We start from the raw sequence: 26,089 nt of genomic DNA, 5'->3' as shown, positions 1-26,089 counted from the left end.
CCTGCGTTGGCAGGCTATTCTTTACCATTGAGCCACCTGAGAAGACCTTGGAACACAGTACTTCAACACATATCCTCAATTTTAAAGAAAAAAGCAAATAAACAAATTACAGCTTTTGTATCTATCAGAGTATCCACCACACAGGGGAAGATAAAGAAATAGTTCCATCACCCTAGGAAGTGCCGTTAGGCCCTTCTCAGTCCAATACCCCCAAAAGCAACCATTGGTCTGACTTTGTCATTATTTTGGCTTGTTCATAAATGAATTTGACATAAATAAACTTTTAATTTTATGTACTCTTCTACTCCACTCTTCACAGTGCCTTCAGAATATTCAGTGTCCTATATACCACACTTTATTTCATTCCCATGTCAATGAAAATAATCAATAATCTATAAAAGAATAGAAACAAGTTTTATCTCAGCCAAACTAAGGACTAGCCCAGAAGCCAGCTTCCCAGATTACTCTGTGAAGCTGCTCCAGAGAAGCATGGGTTCCAGCACAATTTTATATCTTGTCAAAACAAAGAACATTAAATAAGACATGGTTACAGTTCTTCAAGGTTTAACACACACACACACACACACACCAGCAAGTATGAGTCCGCATGGCCTTGGCACTTGGAAAAGGAAGTCTTATCATCAACGTAGGACCAGCATTAGCCTCCCAGAAAGAAAGGCATTTAATCTTTCTTTTTACCACGGACATTCTTTACTCCTTGTCAGTGCGCTCTTCTCTTTAATAATTGAAGCACATATACAATTTATGTTTGCTAGGCCACAAAGAGGCTATTTTCCTTAACATAAAATTCACCTTAACTCATATATAACCCAAAATGACTTTTCTGTATCTCAACATGTGAAAGTTTCTTTTATCACCCATCTTAACACTTATATCCAATATTTATAATAAAACTGCTGCAAGGGCTATCTATGCTTGTTACACTTGTGTGTGAATTTCCACAGGGCAACCGTCTAAAAAGGGGAATTGATAGGTTAGAGGGGGTAAATCTGCTTTTCATTCCTAGCTGATCTTTTCGCCTGCTGAGGCAGAAGGAGGCATGGCGGGCTGAGGATCGTAGGCACACGGCCCTAGGGGCCCCCTAGCTTCTCCTGAATTGCTGTCACGCCACTCTTTGTCGCCGTATCTCCCATCACTGTAACCTCTAGCCTCCACCAGCAAAAACTATTTCTGGAGGAGTCTATGCCGGAACTGTACAGATACTGACGGCCCGCGTTTCCGGTGTCGAGGAGGCGGGGCCGCGATATCCGGTCGGCGCGGTCGCGGGCTGATGATGCAGAGCGCCGCGTGCTCCCCCCACGTGTGCCGCCGCCGCCGCTCTCTGGGTACTAGCGGAGCAGCGGCAGCCGCTTTCACTGGAGACGTAGTTGGTGGCAGTTCCGGCGCGGGTACCTCAGCGGCTCGGGGGTTCTTAGCGCGAAGCAAGGAGCGCCGGTGGCCGCCCGGGGCGGAGGACCCGTGATCATGGAGCACCTCTTCCTGGAGGTGGCGGCCGCGCCGCTGCGGTTAATCGCTGCCAAGAACGAGAAGAGCCGCAGCGAGCTGGGCAGGTTCTTGGTCAAGCAGGTAAGAGGAGGAGCGGGAGGGAAAGAGTTGGGTCGCCCCCCCCCCCCCCCCCGCCTGGCGCGTGCCCCATGGCCCTGCGCGAAGACGCAAGGGACCGGGGAGCGGCGTCTTGTCACTCTGGCCCGCTCCCCAAGGCTGGTCAGGGGCGAGGCGTCCGCGCCCGTCTGAGGAGCCTGGAAGGAGCCTTTTGTTTTTCTGTGGGAGAGTCTTCCCTTCTCTCCACCGATTTATTTCCTTGGAGCATCCTGGCTATGTGCGCCAAACGTAACCTTCAGAGAAAAACGTGGTTTTGGGGGGTTTTTTGTAATTGAGGTTGCGTGTTTGCCCTTTTGACGTTTGTATTACTTAAGCGTGCCGGGTCCAGCCACCTCTGTTAGCTTGGCTGGATGGATGTCTCCTTTCTGCCTTGTTCTGACTTTCTTGCCCACTGACAAGTATTGATTGTATTCCTGCTGGGAGTAAGACACAGTTGTGGCACTTTGCGGATACAGATGAACTCGTTATGGTCTCTGACCCCCAGGTATTTCGTGTCTATTTTTGGAGACACTCATAAACACGGACTACAACTGATGGGCCGAGCGAGATGGTGAGGGCATAATTCGTAAGCCATAGGGATTATGAATTACTTTTCTGGAAAATGGGTGTTCTGGCCTGTTAAGAGCCTTCTCTCGTTGACCACCCGCTATCTGAGTTGAGGATCCTTATCACGCATTTTTTCACCTGGCGTTTTAACTTTCTATTTTATGTTTCCCCACCACACCTGTGAGCTTGAGAGTAGGGGGGAAAATTTTTTTTTTTTCTAACTCCGGTATTTGGAACATATATATCCTATTGCTAAGGAAGAAACAGCAGTTTTTCAGGTCTGGAGAGGCCGGGAGCTAACAGGAGAGGCATGTCTGATGACAAATTGAACGTGTATAGCAAAGGGGAGGGAGTAGTGGAAGATATGCCTGGGGTTATCTGGCCTGTGATTTCCCCCAAGGAAGGGATCATTAACATTAACGGAGAGGTCTGGAAAGAAAACTGAGTTTTGATGGGCTGGACTGATGAAAAAATCAATTTATATGAGCTGAGCTTGTGGTGACAGGCTCCTGAACTATGTATTATGGCTAGAAGTATTTTTCTGTAAGTGGGCTTGCATTTGGAGCAGAGGTTCTGAAGCTGGGGATCATGGACCACTGACAGTGGGAGGTTTATTTATGGTTCTTCACAGTAATTGGATAGAAAATTAGTGCTTATGTATTGGGAGTAAAATGAGGAAATGATTCATAGCGTTTTTAAAAAAAGAATCTGAGATTTTGAAGTGTGGGAACCACTCAGGTAGATTCTGGGACTGTATATAGTAATGTTGAGGGACTTGAAAGCTACTAGAAAGTTCAGTTGAATTAAGATTCCGGCCACCTGTGCTTTCCATGTGTCTCTCCTCTGTCTCAGATTCTATCCAATCTGGGAGATGTCTTTCAGGTTTGCTCCTTTCTATTTTCAGTAATGATTTCAAGCCTTTCACTCAGAGAAGAGTTGATTGTGTTGTCATCCTATTTTTCTCCTATTTGGGGAAACAGTGATTTTTAATGGAGAGCAAAGACTTTTTTTTTCCACCACTGAACCTCGTGATTTTAGTTCCCCTGCCAGAGATTGAACCTGGGCCCTGGACAGTGAAAGCATGGAGTCCTAACCACTAGACCACCAGGGAACTCCCAGCAAAGATTTTGAAACCTTACTTCTCATGGAGTTTGGGATCTGAAGTAAAATTTTAGAATGTGCTTCCTTTGTTCTTCTCAGCTGGTGACACCCCCGTCTCTGTCCAGTCCCTTGTTACAGAAAACTGAGTGTCCTCAACTCTTCTCACTCCTTGTCCGTCACATACAGCCAAGTCCTCCTGATTTTCCTTCCTTGGTATTGAATCTGTGCTTTCTCTTCATCCTTACTACTGCTAACATCCTACAGTTCTGACTCTTAATTCCAGCACGGGGATTTTCTTTCTAGCACTATCAAGCAATTCTCAGACACCAGCTTGTGTCCTACAATTTAACTCAGTTCTGATGCTGTTTACCTGTGGAAAGTGTCAGTTCCTTCAGAGTAAAGGCTTAGCCCTAAAAGACTTCTCCCGCCCTCACCTGCTCTTCTGACCAGCTGGCCTATAAATTGGGGGTTCCAAGAAATTCTTTCTTGGGTTTGATTAATTTGCTAGAGCAGCTCACAAAACTTGGAGAAATATTTCACTTTTTAGGACAGCCATCCCTGAAGCTCTCCGAACCACATTCTTTGGTGTTTTTATGAAAGCCTCCTTCACAGGCACCATTGACTAAATCTCTGGCCATTGGTGATTCAGCTCTTAATCTCTAGCCCCTCTGCCCTCCTCGGAGGTCAAGGCATGGGGATGAAAGTTCTAATCCTCTAATCACGTGATTGGCTCCCAGCTTAGCCGCTTTCCAAAATTCACTGTGTTACTGTAGCATATTTCTCTCACCACAGGAAATTCCCAGAGTTTTAGGTACTTGGACAGATGTGGAGTTTTGAAGACTAAGTATGTTTTTCTTTTTTCTTTTACTGTAAATCACAGAATCACATCTTGTGTCCTTGATCGCTGTCTATGTTGAGGAAGAGCAGAGTGCTTGAGAGCATGTATGGGTAGTGGGACTGAAGGATGGGAGCAGATCAGATTCTTTTTTTGGTTTTGTGTTTTGGCAATATATGTGGCATGCAGGATCTTAGTTCCCCTACCAGGGATTGAACCCACTCACTCCCTTGGCAGTGAAAGCACAGACTCGACCACTGGACCATCAGGGAAATCCTTCTCTTCTCTTTCCTTATTATTGTTGTTTACTCACTAAGTTGTGTCCGACCCTTTTGCGACCCCCATGGATGGTCATAGCCCACCAGACTCCTTTGTCCATGGGATTTCCCAAGCAAGAATACTGGAGTGTGTTACCATTGTTTTTGGGGCCTTCCGCAAGTTGCTCAGCTCTCCTAAGCCTCAGTTTCTTGTTTTGCATTACGTGTGATAGTTGCTCAATAGTTACAGAGTAGTTAAAAGCAGAGATTCTGGAGCCTGGGATGCGATTCCTGGTTCTACTCTCAGCTTTATGACCTTATCCCTTTTTTTTATTTTTCAGTTTCCTTATCTGTAACATGGGGATAATTTACCTACCTCACGGGTTGCTATGAGAGTTAGGTGCCTAGGGCGAGTGTTGTCTATAAAAGTGGCTGCTGCTGCTATCGCTGTTATAAGGTTGTGGAACCTAGACGATGCGTTCGAGGGGCTTCCCACAGTGCCTGACCACAGAGAGCAGTCGGTACATGTGAGCTAGAATTGGGGCTTTTTAAAGACAGCTTTGAGGTGTAGCTTATATGCCGTATACTTCATCCATTCACGTGTGCAGGTCAGTGGCTTCTGCTCTGTTCACAGGGGTGTGCGGCTGTCACCGCAGTCCGTTTTTGAACATTTCTGTTACTTCAAAAAGAAGCCCCTCTTCCTTTTAGCTGTTATCTCCCACCCTATTCTGGCCACTTAATATAAGTCATCATTAATAAGACAAATCTGAATCTATCACTATTCTGTCTAAAAGCTATTCTGTCTAAAAGCTCTCCATTATCTCCAGAATCAAAATCTAAACTTTCTAAGATAGCATATGATTTTTTTTTAATTAAAAAAAAAAACAACTTTATTTTCTGTTAACCTTATTTCCATTTTCTTTTTTGAAGTGTTTTTTTCTCCCCCCGCCTGGTGACTCTCAGCTCGGGGAATTTTACTCTCTGGGGCAAGTCTAGAGACGTTTTAAAAATTTTCACAACCTGTGATGGTGATATTGGCATGTAGAGCGTAGAGGCCAGGGATGCTGCTAAACATCTTTTTAAGACACAGGGTAGCCTTCATAGCAAGGAAAGTATCCAGCCCTAAATGTCAGTATTAAAAATTAAGATATTAAAAATTAAGAAAGAAACCTAAATGTGCATGGATCTAATAATAAAATACAGTGGAAATGAATGAAATAGGAAATGGATAAACTGTATAGGAAACCATTGAAACCAGAAGTTGATTCTTTGCAAAGGTTGACCAAGAATAAAAGTGAAAAATCCAAATTATTAGGAATGGAAGAAGGCCACCATTACAGATTTTAAAAAGAATAGAAAGATAAGTGACTAATATGAAAAATGTTATGCCAGTATATTAGGCAGTTTAGATGATAAGGGCGTTGGAGGAATGCCAATTAACAAAGCTCATTCAGGAAACAGAAAAACAAAGTATGGATAGAACAGAACTACCTCAAGCTGATGAAGAGGGTCCGCAGAAACCATCATTAATACAGGAACAACCCTATTTAAAAACGGGTAAAAGATTTGAACAAATTACATCACAGAAGACAGATGAGTGGCTGTTAGACACTTTATACTGTACACCACTCCACCTCCACTAGAATGGCCAAAATTAGGACTGATAGCACTGTGTATTTGTGAATTTATATAGCAGCTGAAGCACTGAGGCGTTGCTGGTGGGGATGTGAAATGGTACAAATACTTTGGAAAACAACTTCTGTTAAACATTGAGTGTCTGACCCTTTGTGACCCCGTGGACTGTAGCCCACCAGGCTCCTCTGATCACGAAGTTCTCCAGGCAACAATAGTGGAGTGGGTAGCCTTTCCCTTCTCCAGGAGATCTTCCCAACCCAGGGATTGAATCCAGGTCTCCTGCATTGCAGGCAGATTCTTTACCATTTGAGCCACCAGGGAAGCCCAAGAAATTTCTTCAAATTTTTTTAAAATTAAAAATCAAAATTTAGACAATTCCCTGGTGTTTCAGTGATTAGGACTCTGTGTTTTCACTGCTGAGGGCCAAGGTTCAATCCCTGATTGGGTACTAAGATCCTTCTTGCCACGTGGCATGGCCAAAAAATAAAAGTCTTGGAAATATGTCCGTAAATGTTTTGTACGTGAATGTTCGTGATGGCTTTATCGAGGATAGGTGGAAACAGTGCAAATATCTATCAACATGCGAATGGATAAACACGTTGTGGTACATTCGTACAGTAAAATACTAGTAAGAAATAAAATGGAATAAGTTACTAATACTACATACAAGAACAGCTTTGGAACTTTGGAAAATGTTACAGTATTTTTGAATATGGTATTTAGGTTGTGTTCCAGCTGTACTCCTATAGATAACCATTTAGAATCAAACACTTTAGGTAAATTCATAGCATTGGGCTTGGTGGGTCAGAGGGTACGCCCCTCAGGTAATTTAAACCCACTGTCACATTGCCTGGCAAGGGTTGTGCAGAACTGCTTATGCGCTAGCAATATGAGACATTTTTCATACTTTTCAGTTTTCCTTTTTTGTTCCTGGACATTTTGGTCCCAAACACTAGAACTTTGTGGTTTATTTCATCTTGTATATCAAAGTGTGCCTGTCTGCTTTAGACCTGTCTTGTTTATTAATTAAAGTCTGATGTCTTCATGGGGATATATCTTCATTCATTTCCAGGAATTGATTTCTAATATCTGTTCTTTCCTCAAGAGAGCTGGCAGTTTTGCATACGAACTGTACTTTTTCCTCATCTAACTACTGTTTTCCTTCTGGACAAAGGAGTTGGGGGAAGCACTGGCTTCCCTGGAAACTGTTATGACTCTGTAACAGATTCTTTTTCAAGGAAGCTGAAGCTGTCTAGCATTTTACATGGAATCCTGATGTCGGTCCTTTTACCTCAAACCCCAGTGGGCTGAAACTTATTTGTTACAGCCTTTACGTTTGATTGGGGCTTTCCTTGTGTGGCTCAGCTGGTAAAGAGTCCACCTGCAATGTGGGAGACCTGGGTTCAATCCCTGGGTTGAGAAGATCTCCTGGAGAAGAGAAAGGCTGCCCACTCCAGTATTCTGGCCTGGAAAATTCCATGGACTGTACAGTCCATGGGATGGCAAAGAGTCAGACACAAATGAGCGACTTTCATTTTCAGTTTATATTTGATTCACTAGTCCTATTGCAAAGAAACCCCACTGTGTTTTGCAAAATAAACTCAGTTATGAAGTCTGGAAATCGAATATAAGCTAGGACTCTGTTCTGCAGAAGACACTCATGAATCTGTTTTGCCTTTCTCAGGTGTGGACACCTCAGGATCGCCAGTGTGTCTTGAACACCTTAGCGCAGTTACTTCTGGATAAGGACTGCGCTGCGCTGATCGGCCGCCAGCTGCGCCCTCTGCTTTTGGACTTGCTGGAGAGGAATGCTGAGGCCATTAAAGCCGGAGGCCAGGTCAACCATGATTTGCACGAACGGCTGTGCGTGTCTATGAGCAGGCTCGTTGGCAGCCATCCTGACGTCCTCCCGTGAGTAACGGCTGTGTTCTTCACGTTTCTCCTTGAGGTGGCAGACCCCGCACTCTGCCGGAAGTAGGGAGGGGTCTGAGCTGAGATGAAGCGAAGAGGGGAAATACAGAAAGGGGAGAAAGGAGTGTTTTATAAAAATAGTCACAGAAGAAGCCATCTATCCAGCTCAGTTCAGTGACCATTTACTAGGTTTGAAGTCTTGGCCATCACGATAGGCCTGGAGAATATGAGAGGACATCTCCCCTACCCTCACGGATTCTGTCATCGGGCAAGAAAGGCATGTAAGGTAGATTTAAATGAGTTTTAGCTGAGACTCTTAGAGCATCCACTTCAGATGTGTGAGATTCTCGCTGGAGCAGCTGTAGGGGGTGGCTTACAAGATCTCTCGTGTCTCTTCCCACTTTCTAGAAATCTCTTCACATCCAAAGTGTGATAAGAAGTTGTGTTGGAACTGGATTCTGATGTATTTCTCATTTCACCTCCTGTCTGTCCAGCTGGGGCTGGTTCACCCTTCCTTAGGCAATCTGGTGGTCTCTTGTTCCCATGGGGTCATCCCAGTGAGCCAGACTTAGTGTGGACGCCCAGTGGGCAGAGCGTCCCGCAGCCCAGAGCTCCTTGTTCAAGCCGTCTTCCTGCCTCAGCTTCCAACTAGCTGGTTCTATAGACACGTGCCACTGCTCCTGGTTTTCTCAAATTGATAGGTTTGTGTGGAATAGTCAGAAGAGGCAGCTACGTGAGTGTGAGTGGAAGTCGCTCAGTTGTGTCCGACTCTTTGCAACTCCATGGATAGTCCTTGGGATTCTCCAGGCCAGAATACTGGAGTGGTAGTCATTCCCTTCTCCAGGGGATCTTCCTAACCCAGGGATCGAACCCAGGTGTCGACGTTGCGGGCAGGTTCTGTACCAGCTGAGCCACCAGGGAAGCCCGAATCAGCCATATCCGTGCATATATCCATTCTCTTCCGGACGCCATCCCCATGTAGATCATTGCAGAGTATCAGAGACTGTCCTGTGCCCTACAGTAGGTTTGTATTGTCTGTTTTATATATAGTACTGTGTATACGTCAGTATCAGTCTCCCAGTTTATCCCGCTCAACCTCCTCACGCCCTTGGTAATTGTAAGTTTGTTCTCTGTATCTGTGACTCAAATTCTGTTTTGTAAATAGGTTCGTTAGTACCATTTTTTTTTTTTTAGATTCTACATAGAAGCGATATCATGTGACATTGTTTTTCTCATATCTGACTTCACTCAGTGGAGCATTTCTTATTAGTCATCATCAACATAATAAGTACACTTTGGCTTTCCTGCAAGTATGATCTCTAGTCTGATCCTTTGATGAGGGGATAAGAAATGAAGACTTGAGGGAACCGTAATTTGTGTGAACTTTTCTAAAAGAGGAGGAAAAAAAATGGGCCTAGTTGTTTGAGGGAACTAAAGCATCCATAGCAGAATTAAAGGTCACCATCATGCGTAGTGTCAGGAACCTGTTCTCTGGGCTGGTTGAGGATCCAGATTGTGGCCTCACTGGCTGCTTCCATCACTTAGGTGTACTTGCCTGTGGAACTGTTTCACAAGATGTGCTGACTTCTCTGCTCACCCTGTAGGACTGACCTGTGCGTAATTGAACTCCCCCTTCTCTTGAGCCTTAGTGGTAGAGTGCTTTCAGATTGTGTTTGAGAATCACTAAAATGATAAAGTAGCTACATCTGGTTTCCCATCAGCTTCAGTTTTATGTTCTTATTAGGTGAAGGTGAGGCACCACTACTGTTTCTTCTTTTCCCTTTGCCAAGGCAATAGGTTTTATTTATGCTCCCACCTTGTTCCAAAAATCATGTAACGTGCCCATTAGAGTAACTTAAAGACAAGCAAAAAAAGAAAAACAAAAGCACCATGTGTGAGTGTGTGTGAGTGATGAGTCAGGCGGCACGCGCAGTGAACTATGGTCGTGATGTGGATGGGACTTTGATTTTTAGTTTTAAAAAATGTAGCTGATCAGTTTCACTTGTGCTCTAAATTTCTTCTGGAGGAAATTACCAAACGTATTAGGGTTATACCTAATATATCTAGATAGGATGCAGTCCTTCATTCAGTAGATGAATACAGGAGTCTTCCCTTTGCGCTCTGGGATGGTGGCAGTGAGAGTCACACATTATGGGTTTCTGTACTTGTAAACAACAGGATGTGTGAGCCAAATACTTAAGGGGAGCAAGAAGTCATTGAATTAAGAAAAATGAGTGTGTTATCCTCTTGGAAATAGCGTTTCCTACTGCCAAACTTTGGAGGAAGAATAAGGAGGGAAGAATGAAGACTTGAGAGATGGGATGGGGATGAAAATCTATGAGAGAGACTCTGGAGAGGAGGAACCCCGTCAGGCTTCCTCTTACTGTGATGACATTCATTTTCCAGTTCACACCTCTTTCTGAGGCCAGGGTGCCTACCTATGTGGAGTTTCCATCAGGTATCTCAGTAGTAACAAGGTCTTTCTTTTTATTCCCTTGCTTATGCATTAGTGGCCCTCCTCCCCCTCAGCTTTATTGAGATATAATTGACATAAAACATTTTTGTGTACGTTTAAGGTGCACGGTGTGGAGATTTGAGGTGCACATTGCAGGACGTTGACTACAGTGACAGTTAATACAGCCGTTGCCTCACGTCATTACCGTTCTGTTGTTCTTCATAACTTTGTCATCTTCAGTCCTCAGTGCCTCTTTTACTGTTTGGCAGATTCTTTGTCAGGACTCTGAGAACACTCTTGGTCTGTTGATGCTTTCTCTATTCTGATACACTAGTTTTGGTTTCAGAGTTCTAATTTTAAAAAAATCATCCAGTCCTGTTCCTGACTTGGTTCCTGTGTTCCCAGATTTCTTCAGCTGTAACTTTGTAAGTGGTTTCAGATGGTTAAGGTGCTACATTATTGTTGTTCAGTCACCTGGTTGTGTTTGACTCTTTTGCGACCCCAGGCTCCTCTGTCCATAGGATTTTCCCGGATAGACTACTGGAGCGGGTTACCATTTCCTTCTCCAGAAGATCTTCCCGACTCAGAGATCAAACCTGTGTATCCTGCGTTGACAGGCGTACTCTTTACGGCTGAGCCACCAGGGAAGCCCCCAGTGTACGCATTGTGTGTTGATGTTTTTTCCCCTTGAGTGTTCTCTCAGGAGGGTAACCTGATTCTTAAGTTCTGATTGTACCTTACTCTTATATTTTGCATCTTTTAGTTCTTTGCTTTTTGTTTTAGTTTGCTCTCCCCCTTTCTTATTTCTCTCCATTCCCTGGTTCTTGCAAATCCTTTTAACATGTAGTCCTTTCAGCCATGGCTTGCAAATCTTGTGAAAGCTGTCTTTCATTAGTGAAGAACAACCACCCCTAAATAACTTGCCCTAAATCCCCTTACTAGAAAGTGGCAGAGCTGGAATTCAGTCTTAGGTTTAGCTGCCTCCAAAGCCCACGCTCTTTTTTCCTACTTTGGTGCTGCCCACTCGTCCTCATTCATGTATTTGTTGACTGATTTATACAGAACTTGATCTGAACAGCATGTTAGAGCTAATGATTATATTTATATTCCCAGAAGGAAAAGAATACAGCATTCCTCCTTTATCTGTGGTTTCCTTATCAGTGGTTTCGTTTCCCATGGTTTCAGTTGCCTGAAGTCAACCATATCCAAAAAAATTAAGTGAAAAGTTGCAGAGACAGTTTATAAGTTGTAACCTGCCTGCGGTTCTGAGTAGTGTGATGGAATCTTGTCGTGTCCTGTCTGGAGCGTGAATCCTCTCTTTCTCTGGCACATCCGTGCCCTATTTGCCGCCCACCCACCTGTCACTTAGGAACTGCCTGGGCCATGGTGTTGAAGTGCTTGTGTTCAGGTGACCTTTATTTCACTTAGTAATGGCCCCAAAGCAGGAGAGTAGTGATGCTGACAACTTGGATAGCCTGTGGCTGATTTATAAATTAAACGTTAACCTAAGTATGTATGTATGGGAAAAAACAGCGTGTACGGAGTTCAGTACCACCCGTGCTTACGGGCATCCCCCGGGGTCTTGGATCACGTCCCCCGTGGACAGGGGGCCGACTGCAGTCACCCAGATTGCTTTGGGTTGCACTCGGTTACTTTCGTGGCTTCAGTTTCTCATTTGCTGTCAGCTCGTCCTGGACATGCGGCTCCACATCCGTGCTCTGTCTTTGATTGGAAGGAGCAGTGGTGGGTGGGCCCAGCAAGGGTCTTCTGTGAACAGTAGCAGGGACAGTGCTGTGGGAGGGCCTGCTTCGTGTGTACACGACTGTGCGTGCGGACAGTCAGGCTGAAATCAGGCTTGCGTGGACCTGAAGGAGGACCAGAAGTAGTCTTGCTTTTATACACCTCTGCTTCAAAACTGCGTTCAGGAGTGCTGGAAAGTAACACATACTTAATTTTAGATTTCCTTTCTCCCTCTGAGAACTCTGGTAGCATTCTTCTGAGAAAGAGAGTATCATCTTTTGATTACAGAAGCACCATATTCAAGTAACACTCAGTATAAAATTGTAAAAAGCAAAAGGTCCTCTCCACCCTGCAATTCTACTCTTCAGAGGTAATTTGGTATTATTAATTTGGTATTTTTTCTCCCAAATCCCTTTTCTTTTTCTTATTCTTACATGCATCTGAGAGTGTGCACGTCGATTTTTATGTGCATATATTTTAAAAATTGCTCTATTGAGATGTAGTTTATATACCACAGAAGTGTGCAATTCACTGGGTTTTTGTATATTTGCAGATAGGTGCAACCATTACCACAGCAAATTTTAGAACATCTGTGCACATATTTTTAAAATACAATTTTAAATAAAATTAAACATTTGGTTACATACTAATTCTAATAAAAATACATACTATAATTTTTAACCTGCATCTTGTTTTTAAATTTAGTCACATATGGCCATCTTTGCCTCAGTAAATGAAACTGTTTAAAAAGTTGTGTTGTATTTTATCACTTCTTATCCCTTTGTTGGGCAATTAGGTTGTTTTCTGAATTTTTGATGTATAATAAGACATTGAACATCCTTGAGCATGAAAATTTTGTGGATCTGCTGTGGGAGTTAGGAGTGTGGATTTTGGAACTGAATGGTGGTATTCTGGTAATAATGTATGTTTATATAGGCTTTAGGATGTTAAAGTAAGTAGATAAGCACTATCTTTTTGATCTTTGTACTGTGACCTATTCAGGCGCTGTTAGTTCCATTTCAGGTCTTCAGAGGGGTTAGCTGAGTGAACTAAGTTGTTCTAAATGTCAGGGCCTGGACTGGACTCCAGGTCTTCCCTCTAGATGCGTGAAGGAGTGTGACAAGTTGCCCAAGTAAGTGACTCATCCAAGGTTAGATATTTAACAGGAATGGTGTTCCTTGTTGCATTTTAGACCTTACGACTTTTAGTCTTATCCTTGGAAAGAGACCATTCTCCATATTCTCGAATATTCTCTAGGGAAGAATCTGATTTTGTTATTCTCTGGCTAAGTGTGCTTTATTGGTCCATCCATCATTGGTTAGGTCAGAATTTTAGAGCACTCTCTAAAAATGATGGGTCTCTAGAGAGGAGGGGTACTGTAGTCTACTAAGATCAGCAGGGCATGTCAGCCAGGCCTCTTTTCGCGTGCTTCCGACGGACCACAGTCTTCCTCCACTTGCCGCACAGGCTTATGGCCCTCGCCGGGCCACTCTGCTCATTTCCCCGTATCCTCAGAGGCCTCGTGGGTCAGGCTGATGACTTGGTTGCTGCTTATCTGCCTACATGTTTGTTGCTGTCTGTCGGTTCCACATGTGCTGCCAACACCAGCCCACCTCTCCCCCCGCCCCGACACCTGCCGCGTCTCCCTTCCAAGCCACAACTGAATCTTTATTTTCTGGCCACACTGCGTGGGCTGCAGGATCTCAGTTCCCTGACCAGTGATGAGACCCATGCCCCCTGCAGTGGAAGCGCAGAGTCCAATCGGCAGGAAATTCCCTCACAGTATTCCTTATAATCTGTTTTGTTTTTGTGGCATCCGTAATGTCCCTCTTTCAAACAATTTCTGATTGTTGGTTTTTTTTGTTTGTGAGATCTTAGTTCCCCAACCAGGGATGGGACCTGTGCCCCCTGCATTGGGAGTGTGGAGTCTTAACCACTGGCCCTCCAGAGAAGTCTGCTGATTGTTGTTTTTTGAAGCTTTTATTTTTTTCTTAGTTAGCCACAGAGTTTATCACTTTTCTTGACCTGTTCATAAACCAGTTCTTAGTTTTGTTGATTATTTTTCCCTGTTGCTTTTCTAGTTTCTGTCTCTGCTGTTAATCTTTATTATTTCCTTTCTTTTGTTAGCTTTGTGTTTATTCTTTTTTTTTTGGTTCTTTGAGGTCTAAAGTTAGGTTGTTATCTTGAGGTCTTTTTAAGTATACAAGTTTGTAGCTATAAACTTCGCCCTCAGCATTGCTTGTGTTGTATCCCATAGGTTTTGGTGTGTTATATTTTTCTTTTCATTTGTTTTCCTTGCAACTTCTCATTTGACCCATCAGTCATTTAAGAGTCTTGTTTAATTTCTACGTATTTAGGTTCTCTTTCTGCTGTCACTTTCTAGTTTCATTCCTTTGTAATCTGTACAATTATACAGAAGGTACTGTGTGTCATTTCAGCACTGTAAAGTCTTTTGAGAGTTGTTTTGTGTCCTTGCATGTGCTGTATTCTGGAGGATGTTCCGTGTGCAAGTGAGAAGAATATATATTCTTCTGTTGTTGGGTAGAGTATTCTGTACATACCTGCTAGATGCCTTTGCTCTGTAGTGTTGTTCAAGTTCTCTGTTTCCTTATTGATCTTTTTTCTCATTATTCCATATATTTAAAGCCTGTTTGACTGATATCAATATAGTCATTCTTGCTCCCTTTGGATTACCGTTTGCACAGATATTTTTTTTTTCATCTCCTCACTTTCAGCCTATGTGTAGCCTTGGATCCAAAGTGGGTTTCTCGTACATAGCATATTGTCTGATGGGTTTTTTTTTTTTTAAATCCATTCAATCTGTGTCTTTTGATTAGGAGTAAATCAGTTACATTAAAAGTAATTACTTATAGAGAAGGACTTACGTTGCCGTTTTATTTTCTGTATGTCTTGTAGCTTTTGGTCCCTCTTTTCCAGTCTTAACTACCTTTGCGTCTCATGAAGATCTCCTCTTCATCTTTTAAGATGCAGCCAAAGCGTCTCTTCTCGGCTTTCTCGGGCTCAGCTCAGTCCCTGTTCCTTGTGCTTCACTTTGTCTCTGCGACTCCCTTCCTTCCTAGATAGCAGCTTCCTCACGGGAGGCATCTTCTTGGTTTTGTACCTCCAGGACTTAACGCGGTGTCTGAAACAGTGTCTGACTCATAGTGAGACGTCAATAAATACTTGTTGAAAATGTGTGTATTTTCAGTAGTAAACACTTGTGATAAGTTCTTGTGGTTTTTGTTTCCTGTTAGTCAGATATCTCATGCTGCAATTCTGGTTCCTGAACTCAAGCGGAATACAATCTTAGGACTAAGTGGCTTTAAGCATTCATCTCTTTTGGCTTGTAAACTCTTGAGAGTTACCGTTACACTCTGTTGTTTTATTCCATTAAAAATGTATATATATGTGTGTATATATATATATATATATAAAAATATAATATTCTTACCAACCAATGAAAACTCTTTTTCTTTCTGAAGGTTTGCCCTGAGGTATTTCAAGGACACATCTCCAGTCTTTCAGAGGCTCTTCCTAGAGACTTCAGATGCAAACCCAGTCCGGTACGGGCGCAGGCGGATGAAGCTTCGGGACCTCATGGAGGCAGCTCACAGGTTTCTGCAGCAGGAGCAGTCTGTATTCCGGGACCTCTGGGACTGGAGCGTGTGTGTCCCGCTCCTCAGGAGCCACGACACCCTGGTCCGCTGGTGCGTAGCTGGTGGCCTGTTCCTGTCCTTCTAGTGTGGGGACAGTTGCAGGACCCTGGAGTTGTGTGCGTGAGGAGGAAAAGGAAACCATTGAAAATACGTTGTTTTTGTTCTGCTGCCTTTGGGGTTCTTACTCCCTTTCATGTGTCATTTCAGAGGGAAATCAGATGATGTGAGTGGGATCCCATTGTTCTTATGTTCCATCAAGTGAATTCACTGTGCCCTATTTGTGATTTCTGCCCTTCCCTGTGTTAAATTCCATAAGATTTCCTTTTTGGGTGTTCAGCTGGCTAGTAAATTTTCTTTAATTCTTTAGACTCCACTGCAGATCCTGAGTTTATATACTTTGGTTTTCTCCAGGTACACGGCCAATTGTCTTGCTTTGGTCACCTGTATGAATGAGGAACACAAGTTATCGTTCCTGAAGAAGATTTTTAATAGTGAAGAACTGATCCATTTCAGGTTAAGGTAAGCAGGAGCGTTCCTAGAGATGTCAGCGTGGCTTTTCTGGGCATTAGAGCCGTTGACGAGCTCCTCATCCCCTCAGGTTACTTGAGGAGGCCCAGCTGCAGGACTCGGAGAAGGCCTTGGTGTTGGCCAACCCAGACGCACCCCTTTGGCGGAAGGACAAGGAGCTGCAGTACCCCACAGGACACCTTGTGTCGGCAGACCTCTGCTCCAGGGTCACCGCTGTCTGCGGGGTGCTGTTGCCTGGGCAGCCGCCCGCCGCCGAAGAGCAGGTACGTTGGCATCAGTGGTAGGTGTGCCGTCTTCCATCTGAACACCGCGTGTGTATTTTTCCATGGCTGGGCTTTGTGATTTATGTGTGAGCAAAATTGAGTTTGCCCAATTACTGTCCACTTAGAGAAGTATTCCAGGAGAGTAGAATTCACCCAGGACCCTCCTCTATGATAGTCCCGTTGTCCCTGTTTAGTGTGGAATTAGAAATCATAATGATGCCTGTGCGTCAGGCTCTTAACTTGGGCAGAACTCCTCCATATATGACTTGTTTACTTGCTTTAGCAGCTATTTGAAGTTGGGTGGCACACACCGTGATGCCATATCTATATAAAACTAAGGCAGAATGGGGCTTCTTAGGTGGCGCTAGTGGTAAAGAACCCACCTGCCAATGCATGAGACTCAAGATATGTGGGTTCAATCCTTGGGCGGGGAAAATTCCCTGGCGGATTATATGGCAACCCACTTCAGTTTTCTTGCTTGGAGAACTCCCATGGACAAAGGAACCTGGTGGGCTACGGTCCATAGGGTGGCAAAGAGTCAGACGCCAGTGAAGCTTCTTAGCACAAGGCAGAGTGACTTGCCCAGGGCCCTTGGGCTGCCCTCTGGCAGAGATGGGGCTCGGCCCGGGTATTACTGCCAGCAGCCTCTTCTTGTCAGAGCATTCTCTGCCTGTGGTGTGGGAGGCCTGCATCTGCAGTGAACTTGTCCCCGCCCTAGTAAATGACCTTTCCAAGAAAGTGGCTCCATGCTACACGTTGGAAAGGCCCCTCTGTTTCCCCAGCAGTCTGTAGTCAGTTCGTCAGATATACCTAGTTTTCTCCCTGGAACAAGTCCTGGGTCATTCCGTGATCATCAGTTTGTATCTGGGAAGTACAATGAAAAGGATTAGTATAAAATAGAAAAAAGTGCACATCTTGAGTGTACAGCTGCATGATAATTCATAAGCTAGATATATCTGTTGCCAGCACTAAGACAGCAGTATTTGCGAAGCCCCTGGTATTTCCCTGTGGTCAGGAAGACTTCCCCACCCCTCTTTAACCACTCTCCTAATATAGACAGATCCTAAGTAGACAGAGGATGAGATGGTTGGATGGCATCACTGACTCAGTGAACAGGAGTCTGAGCAAGCTCCAGGAGATGGTGAAGGACGGGGAGGCGTGGTGTGCTGCAGGCCATGGGGCCGCAGAATCAGGCCGTGACTTAGTGAGTAAACAACAAACAACAACAACATAGGTTAGGTTTGGAGCGTTGGCACTTTAACACTGGGAAGGAGTCAGCTTGGGGTGGGCCTGCTGGTGGATGGCAGCGGCAGAGCGCCCGGGCAGAAGTGCGGCTGGAGCGGCGGCCTGGCCCGCTAGTCGCCGAGAGTCACAGCTCCGCAAAAAGTTCAGCAGCTTCCAGCGCCAAATCTCACTTTGTCCTTACACATCTTTAGGGGAGAAGCTCTGTTTGAGGAGTTACCATTCCTTAAAAGGTCATAATTCCAAGAGATGCTTTCTTCTGTGTCAGTAGGTGGATGATGATTAAATTTTTTGAATTTAATTTAATTTAAATTTTTTGCAGTAAAATGAATGTAACGTTTGCCATCTTTTAACATTTTTAAATGTACACCTCAGTAGTGTTGAGTGTATTTACACTGTTGCACAAACAAGCTCCAGAACTTTTCATCTTGTAAAACTAATATTGGACATCTTCCTAGTGGGGCATAACTTACAGAGGTATTCCCCATCCCATCCCCTAGAGCCCAATAAAAATAAAAACAACTTTTCAAGGAAAAAAAAAACCAAAACTAATATTACCGATTAAACATATTGGGTGCATTATGATTATGATTATTATTTTACTTTTTGTTATGGAAGATGTTAAACATATTTCAAAGTAGAAATAGTAGTATAATGAATTCACATGTAGTTATTCAGCTTCACTAATTATAAATTCACGGTCAGTTATATTGCATTTATATTTCTGAAGACTCCTCACACTATATTATTTTGAAGCAATTCCCAGATACCACGTTATTTCTTAATTAAATATTAATTAAAGTATTATAATTTATTGTAATGTACTATATATAATATATAGTTATTATTGTAATATAAAAATGTCCTTAATTAAATAGGCGTGCCTTGCTTCATTGCGCTCATGGATATTGCGTGGTGTTTTGTTTGTATTGTTTTTACAGACTGAAGGATGTGGCATCTCAGCCTTAAGCGAGTCTGTTGGTCCCGTTTTCCCAACAGCATTTGCTCACTTAATGTTTCTCTGTCACATTTTGGTAATTCTTGAAATATTTAAAACTGTTTAATTACTGTTATATTTGTTATGGTGATCTGTGACTGATGATCTTTGCTACTGTTGCAAAGATTTCAATTCAGTGAAGTCTCAGATGATGGTTAGCATTCTGAGCAATAAAATGTCTTTTAAATGAAGGTATGTACATTGTTTTTTAGCCATAAAACTGTTGCATGCTTAATGGACCAGAGTATAGTGTGAACATAACTTTTATATGCACTGGGAAATTGAAGGTTTTGTGTGATTTGCTTTATTATGATATTTGTTTTATTGCTGTGGTTTGGAATTCAACCTGCAAAATCTTTGAGGTATGCCTGTAGTTTAGTGTGTGTGTGTACTTCTGTTATGCAAACTATATAGTGGATATGTAGCACTGGGAACTCTATTCAGTATTCTGCTTAACCATAATGGAAAAGAGTATAAAAGAATGTATATATGTGTAGTTGAATCACTTTGCTGTATAGCAGAACTTAACACAACATTGATAATCAACTATACTTCAATAAAATTAAAAAAAAAATTAAATCCCTGGTATTGTTTATTGTACCTGGAAAGAAATCGAGTGGTTTTGTAGCACATCCTATTAGTGTCTTTCCTTCCATGATTGTCTCAGAAGTGTATTCTGTGCATTCTTAATTTTAGACGTGAAATCTTAGAATATGATAAGAGGAAAAAAAACAAAAATCCAGTCATGACAAATGAGATTTGCTCCCATTCACTATGCATCAGCTTTTTTGGTTTCTTAAAGTTTGGGAGAGATTTTCTAAGATTTGTTAGTAAGTTCCCACCCCTCTCCCTAGGATGGGAGACAGGAAAGAGAAAAAGCTGGATCCTTACTTTGGCTACAGACTTCTTGCTGTAGATCCTGTACTACTAATTTATTGGCAGAGGTTTATGTAAAAGTCAGTCATTGTAGAAATCATCCTGTGCCCTCTGGTGGAGAGACTCTTCTTGATGTGCCTTTTGTTTCTTGCTTGTCTCCTTAGGCGAGTGGCAGGAGCTCTTCTCGCGAACAGGAGCTGACCTTCAGGTCTTACGTGCTGGTCGACTCAGCGTGCAGAAATCTTCAGAGCCTGGCTATGGCGGTGGCTTCTCAGAACGCTGTGTTGTTAGAAGGGCCAATTGGATGTGGCAAAACTTCCTTAGTTGAACATTTAGCTGCAATGACAGGTAGAAGGAAGCCCCCTCAACTTCTCAAAGTCCAACTTGGAGATCAGACCGACAGTAAGGTAACTAAGAAATGGCAGATTTTGGTGGGTGAACATACTTTGAATGTTTGCTTTAAAATGTTATTTTTGCTAAGAAACTGTAATTAACTGGTATTCCTCGTAACAGAGGGGATCATGCTGTAAAACCTCAGGTGTGCATTATAACACTGTAGGAGTGTGATGGAGCTCACCTCAATGTGGCACGGTACCTCAGGGGTGTGGTCTCAGTAAGGACTTCACCTTCTTTCTGCAGATGCTGCTGGGAATGTATCGCTGCACGGATGTCCCAGGGGAGTTTGTGTGGCAGCCTGGGACCTTGACACAGGCCGCCACCAAGGGACACTGGGTCCTTCTGGAGGATATTGACTATGCCCCCTTGGACGTGGTACGTCATCCCCACAGTAACGCGCTAATTTCTTGTCTTCAGATTGTGTTAATAGTGATTCTGGGGCATTATTTAAACAACACAGGTTATTTCATCAGAGACGGTATGTTGATTATCCACCTAATCTATTTGAGTTCTTGGATTACTAGGCTGATCTCTTGTTTGATAGAAAATCAGTAAAATTCTGCTTGTCCTGTTCCCTTTAATAGTCGAATGTGTGATCAGTTTCGCAGTATTTTTTTTTCCTCCTTTAGTTGAAAATGTGATCAGTATCACAGCCTTTCTAAGAACAGGCTCGGTGGGAAACATCTCATGCCTGTTACAGGTACACCGAGGACTTTGAAGCCCACTCCCCAGCCGTGGCATCTGTAGAGCAGTGAGCTGAGGACTCAGGAAGGGAGAGATGATGTCATAAGCGCCTGCTTGTCTTTGTTCCATTAAGGAAAATAAACTGGCTGTGTATTTCTGACTTTTTAAAAAGATCACTTTTCTATGTGTGTGAAATTTAGCTATGGAGGCAGTCCATGTTTCTTCCGTATTCTGTGAACTATGACATCCTCCCCTCCCCCCACCCCCACCACCCAATTCCCACCCTAAAATGTATTGCAAAATGAAGAAAATCTTTCTGTGGGCAGATTTTCCCAAGATTGGTTTTAGTTTTCTTTAATGTGAACCCTAAAGCCACCTCTGTGTGGACTTGACCCTCTTGGATTGGAGAAAGAGGGGAGAGAAGGAGAGGTGGGAAGGTCTTTGAGTTTAGGGAGATAGGAAGGGGAAAGAGTGGCCATAAATGTGTGTGTCTTACAACACATGCGTATTTTAGAGCCTGAGGTAAAGATGTAATGGGGTTATTGGCCTAGTGTTACCACTATGTTCTAAGATTTTAATGCTAAGTTTTATAGGGCTGGAACTTCGTTTTCTTGATAAGCCCAGAGCCAGGGATGACTCCTACCAAGGAGACTTTAAAATGAAGCTGAATTATAAATTACAAGGCCAACTTAAAAGTATTTGTTGAGTCTTGGCCCTTTCTGCTGCTCTCTTTCCTGGACAAATTTTTTAGACCTCAGGATACCTGAGAAGTCATTGGGATTATGAATCATAGAATTTGAGCTGAAGAAGTTAGATGAACATGAGGGATTTTCCACTCAGGTCATAACGAAGCTTAGACGTCTGTTCCTGTCCTGTAGCTAAGTACATTCTTTGATGGCCACGTCCAAATTCAAGACCGAACTGTTGCTTTCTGTCTTGTTCTTACTTGTCATTACTTGGGTCGTGTCTAGTACATCAGAAAATTCTTTGAGTTCCATTTTGTGTTCCATTCCCCTTTTGTTACTACATTTGATTTCAGAGGGTATGTTTGTTCAGTTGATTATGTTTTTAAAAAACTTATAGTAAAGTTGTGTTTACTCAAAAATATGCCTTCCCCTTTATTATTTTGTTATTTCCAGAACTCAGCTAATTGTGAACCCATTACTATTTCAAGGGAGCTTTTATAGATGTCATTCAGGATTGTTGCTTTTTGTTTCAAGTTTCATTGTTACCTTGGAGTTGCCCCTCTATTATTTGCCCTTTCTACTCCTAGCCATGAACTAATGAAGCTTAATAAAATTATGTTGATATTTTAGAACCCTCTTTCTTGGCTCTTTGTTCTGCCTACTTTGTTTTTCAAAACTTCGTCCTTAAACTCCCATCCCCTACATCCATATGTCTAGTCCATACTTTTCTCAGAAAATCTCTACTTAGATTCCTTAGTGGGTGCAGGTTTAGGATGTTCAAAATGAACCTTGTCTGCCGGTTTCCCAGAACAACCTTTCCTGCCACGGAAGAGCCAAGCCAGAACTTTGCTGTCCGCTTCCTCTCGTCTCCCGCTCACTGAGACCGCTGCTGCTTAGTACTTTTTCCTTCTCTCTTCCTCTGTTCCCTCCTGGCCTGCTGCCTTAGGACGGGGCTGCTTGCTTTGTCTCTAATCTGATTTGCCATCTTGCCTGTGTTACCTGACTGGTATGTTTTTTCACTTCTTTCCGTCCAGGCTGGCTTTCTTTCAGTTTATCTTCCTTATTGTTGTACAGTTCATTTTCTTCTTTTTTTTTTTAGTCCATTTTCTAAAATGTAAAATAAAAGTTTTTTTCTCCTGAATAAAATCCTCTCAACCACTCTCATGAAAAAGTTCAAACTTCTCAGCACAGAAGAGCTTTTATTCTCTTGTCTCTGAAGCCTGGTATTTTTTCACAACTTCACGTGCACATTCTGCCCTAACCATCACAGAATCTTCTCATGCCACACGCTGAGGCACGTGTGTTTTTATTCATTTTAATATTTTTGCCTAGAGTGATCGTGCCATTCCTCTCCCACCAAACTGGACTAGTTCCTATTCAACTTTAAGACTCGGTGAATGGCATTCCCTCCGGGGTGGCTTCACTGCCTTGCTTCTGATCCACTCCACGCTCACCGACAGCCCGTCTCCACGTGGCGAGTTGTTCATCGCTTGGGGTCACAGCAGTCAGGCTGTGTGGTCGTTTGCCAGCTGCCTGCCATTAGACGCCAGGCCGCGACGCCTCAGTCGCGTCTGGAGTTCTCGTGTCTTGCTTGATTCTGGTCCATAGTAGGCACCCAGTGGATGCTGGACGAGTAAGTTGCTCTGCCAGAGTGTAGCTCACTCCAGTATTCCCACCTACTTTGACCCCAGTTTATGCTCTGAGAAGTAGGGTTTCCTTAAGTATGGGTTTGTCATTTGGTTAGAGGGCTGGTTTTGTGGTTTTTTTGCTACTTCTGTCTCTGTAGCTTTGTCCCTGGATTTTTGTGATTTAGGTTTCTGTGCTGATCCCTCTCTTGGAGAATGGAGAGCTCTTGATTCCTGGCCGAGGTGACTGTGTGAAGGCGGCTCCTGGATTTCAGTTCTTTGCAACCAGGAGGTATGTCCTATTAACCCTTTTGTTTCCACAATGCAGCCTCTTGCTCACGAGTCCACATGCTAGAGTGCTGAGTACACAAGTCCAGGAATAGAGTTCTCTGGGCCTTTCAACAAGGTTAGTTGGAACAGATCCAGCCTTCTCATTCCTGACTGTTTTTCCTGGAGGTAATTAATTTAGAAAATAGAGGTTTTGTTTTTTTCACTTAGAAATAAGTAACCAGTCTTAAAAAACTTGTTTCCATGTCTTCAAACACGAGCAGAAAGGACAGTTGTCAGGTAGCCTGGGTCTGAGCCCTGACACCGACCCTTGGCGCCTGTGTGTGCCTTGCTGGGCTGATTCTGGGGGGCCAGTGATGCTGCCTCACAGCTTGGAGTAAGTTGTAGAGTTTCGGTGAAATGGCTTGCGCTAAAGACCTGTCACGTGGTGAGTGCCCAGCCATGATGCTGGCGCTGATGCTAATGAAGCCATGCAGACGTCAAGCGGTTTAAATAAATAAATGAAGATGAGCATCAAGGGAATAAAACCTAAAGAGACTTATGTATATGTCCCTATCTACATTTTAAAATAAGGCAGCGGCTTATTTCCTACTGCCTGACTACCTGAACAGTTTCTCCAGGATCTTAAAATGCCCAAGAGGGAACCTGATGCTACACCGTGTTTAGTGATTATGTTAGTGCTCACTGTACCTCTGTGAACATTCACTCCCAGGTGGAATGCAGAGCTGATCTAACCGTCCTCGAGGAGCACCTTGCTAGACCCTGTTAGTTTTAATAGAACCTGTTTTCCTTCACAGTGATAGTGAAGTTCTTTCCTGGAAAGTCCTGAGACATCATACAAGGACGTCACACCAACTGCAGTTCGTTTCTGGGTTTTGCCATTTGTAGTCATAGTTGAGTGAGCAAGAGACATTTTTCTTTCTCTTCCTTATGGTTCTTCTTTGCGGTTAGAGGAAAACAAGATCACTGCTCCCTCAGGGCAGTTGTTATGAGGATTAAATTAATGACTAAAGTGTAAGCCTGTGGCTTGCCCAGAATATGTGTTCAATGAATATTCCTTCCCTTTTGGGTATTTTAAATAGTTTTAGGTACTGTAGCTTTTGGTGAATAAGCAGTGAACTTATTTTTAGTGCTGTGGGTCTTGGTTTGTTTTCTTTCTCCTGAAGTTATTACATCTTAATGAAAACGTGTTTTTGAGATCAAAATGCCTAATAGGACTCTTTGCAGTAATTTGAAAATAATTTGGTTAAAGCCCTATTACTCTCCCCAGGAAAACAGTCAAAGCTGAGTCAGTGGCAGCGTTTCATTGTCATCCTCCCTGTAAGCCTAGCATGATAGTGTCTTGACACCAGAAGGAATTGTGAGTTTTATTCAGATGTGATGCAGTATATAGCAAGGGGTAACCAGGGACATCATTCAAGATTAAAATTTAGCAATTTTGTGTGACTCTGCCTTTCATTTTGTAATACAGACTCTTGAGCTGTGGAGGAAATTGGTATCGACCGCTAAATAGTCATGCTACTCTGCTAGACAAATACTGGACCAGAATTCACCTGGATAATATGGATAAGGCAGAACTGAATGAGGTATGTGATCATTTGAAAGTATCAGTGCTTCTCTTTACTTTTCATTTATATTAGAAGTTCAGTGTTGTGTTCGTTCCTACTGTACAAAGAAGTGAGTCAGCTCTGTTGTTTAGTTGTAAGTCGGGTTCAGCTTTTTGCAGCCCCGTGGACTGTAGCCACTGGTCTCTTCTAGGTCCATGGGATTTCCCAGGCAAGAGTCATGGGTTGGGTTGCTGTTTTCTTTTTCAAGGGATCTTCCCAACCCAGGGATCAAACCCATGTGGCAGGCAGATTCTTTACCACTGAACCGCCAGAGAACTCTTATTTTAAAAAGTTTAAGACTTACATGTAGAGAGGAGAAATAGCCCAGTGAGTCACGAAAAGACTCACCGCTCTAAATTTAACAGTTAATGTGCTAACATTTTACTATTTTAACATCATCTAGTACTTTTTATTTGCTAATATATTTGAAAGCAAACCTCACAGCATTTCACCCTTAAATACTTTCATGCATCTCTAAGGACATTTCCATATGTAACCACAATATCGTTATTATAACCAATGAAATGAATAGCACTTAATTCTCAGATCACATTAGAATTTCCCCTGTTGTCCTCAAAGGATCTTTTTATTTTTACTAAGTTGATTGTAACCAGTATCTTTCGCACTTAACAACTCCATGTGCATTTTCATCTGGACCTTATGGAAACTGAGATGACTTAATTTAAAGGCTTTATACATCGGTTCACTTTGTAGCATCACTGGTTCTCTGGGATCCCTACGTGGTGTGCCTCACTCACACTGCCAACCTCTCTCCTCTGCATCTACCTTCTCGCTTGGGCAGCTTTCTGTCTCCCAGCAGAAAGCTTTGGACAGTAGCAAATAAAGTATTGTCAGTGAACATTCAGGCATGGCAGGGTCACTTGCCTCTTTCTTGGTGTAAATTTTTACATAAATAAGTGGCACCAGACAACCGTTCCAAATATTTTATCTGTTAATAGCATTGAAGTGTTTATTAACAGAGGGGTTTTCAGAGGGCGCCGGTTACTGGATCGCCCTTCATATGATCTCTCAGAACCCTGGCCTTGCTGGTGTGATTTCTGCGTCTCCACGGCCTTGTGAGTTTCGGCCTCACTGGTTCTCGGCCGTGCGCTGTGTGTCTGTGCGGCCTTCTCCCCCT

At 43.1% G+C, this 26,089-nt stretch overlaps 1 protein-coding gene across 2 annotated transcripts in view; it reads left to right on the top strand.

The window, feature by feature from the left end:
• Nucleotides 1-1,307: 1,307 nt before the first annotated feature.
• MDN1 (midasin AAA ATPase 1) overlaps nt 1,308-26,089 on the top strand; it is a 135,833-nt gene continuing 111,051 nt past the window's right edge. For both annotated transcript variants that reach the window (XM_043439461.1, XM_043439460.1), the window contains exons 1-9: nt 1,308-1,587; nt 7,682-7,908; nt 15,586-15,810; nt 16,171-16,278; nt 16,358-16,550; nt 19,830-20,072; nt 20,305-20,436; nt 23,245-23,348; nt 24,816-24,930. In XM_043439461.1, the coding sequence (XP_043295396.1) occupies nt 1,486-1,587; nt 7,682-7,908; nt 15,586-15,810; nt 16,171-16,278; nt 16,358-16,550; nt 19,830-20,072; nt 20,305-20,436; nt 23,245-23,348; nt 24,816-24,930 (1,449 nt within the window). In that variant the 5' untranslated portion in view covers nt 1,308-1,485. The remainder of the gene's footprint in view (nt 1,588-7,681; nt 7,909-15,585; nt 15,811-16,170; nt 16,279-16,357; nt 16,551-19,829; nt 20,073-20,304; nt 20,437-23,244; nt 23,349-24,815; nt 24,931-26,089) is intronic.

This window comes from Cervus canadensis, chromosome 20 (genome assembly GCF_019320065.1).
Source record: "Cervus canadensis isolate Bull #8, Minnesota chromosome 20, ASM1932006v1, whole genome shotgun sequence".
Lineage (NCBI taxonomy): Eukaryota > Metazoa > Chordata > Mammalia > Artiodactyla > Cervidae > Cervus > Cervus canadensis.
The sequence above is the reverse complement of the archived record's forward strand: the minus strand, read 5'-3'. Positions and strand labels throughout refer to the sequence as shown.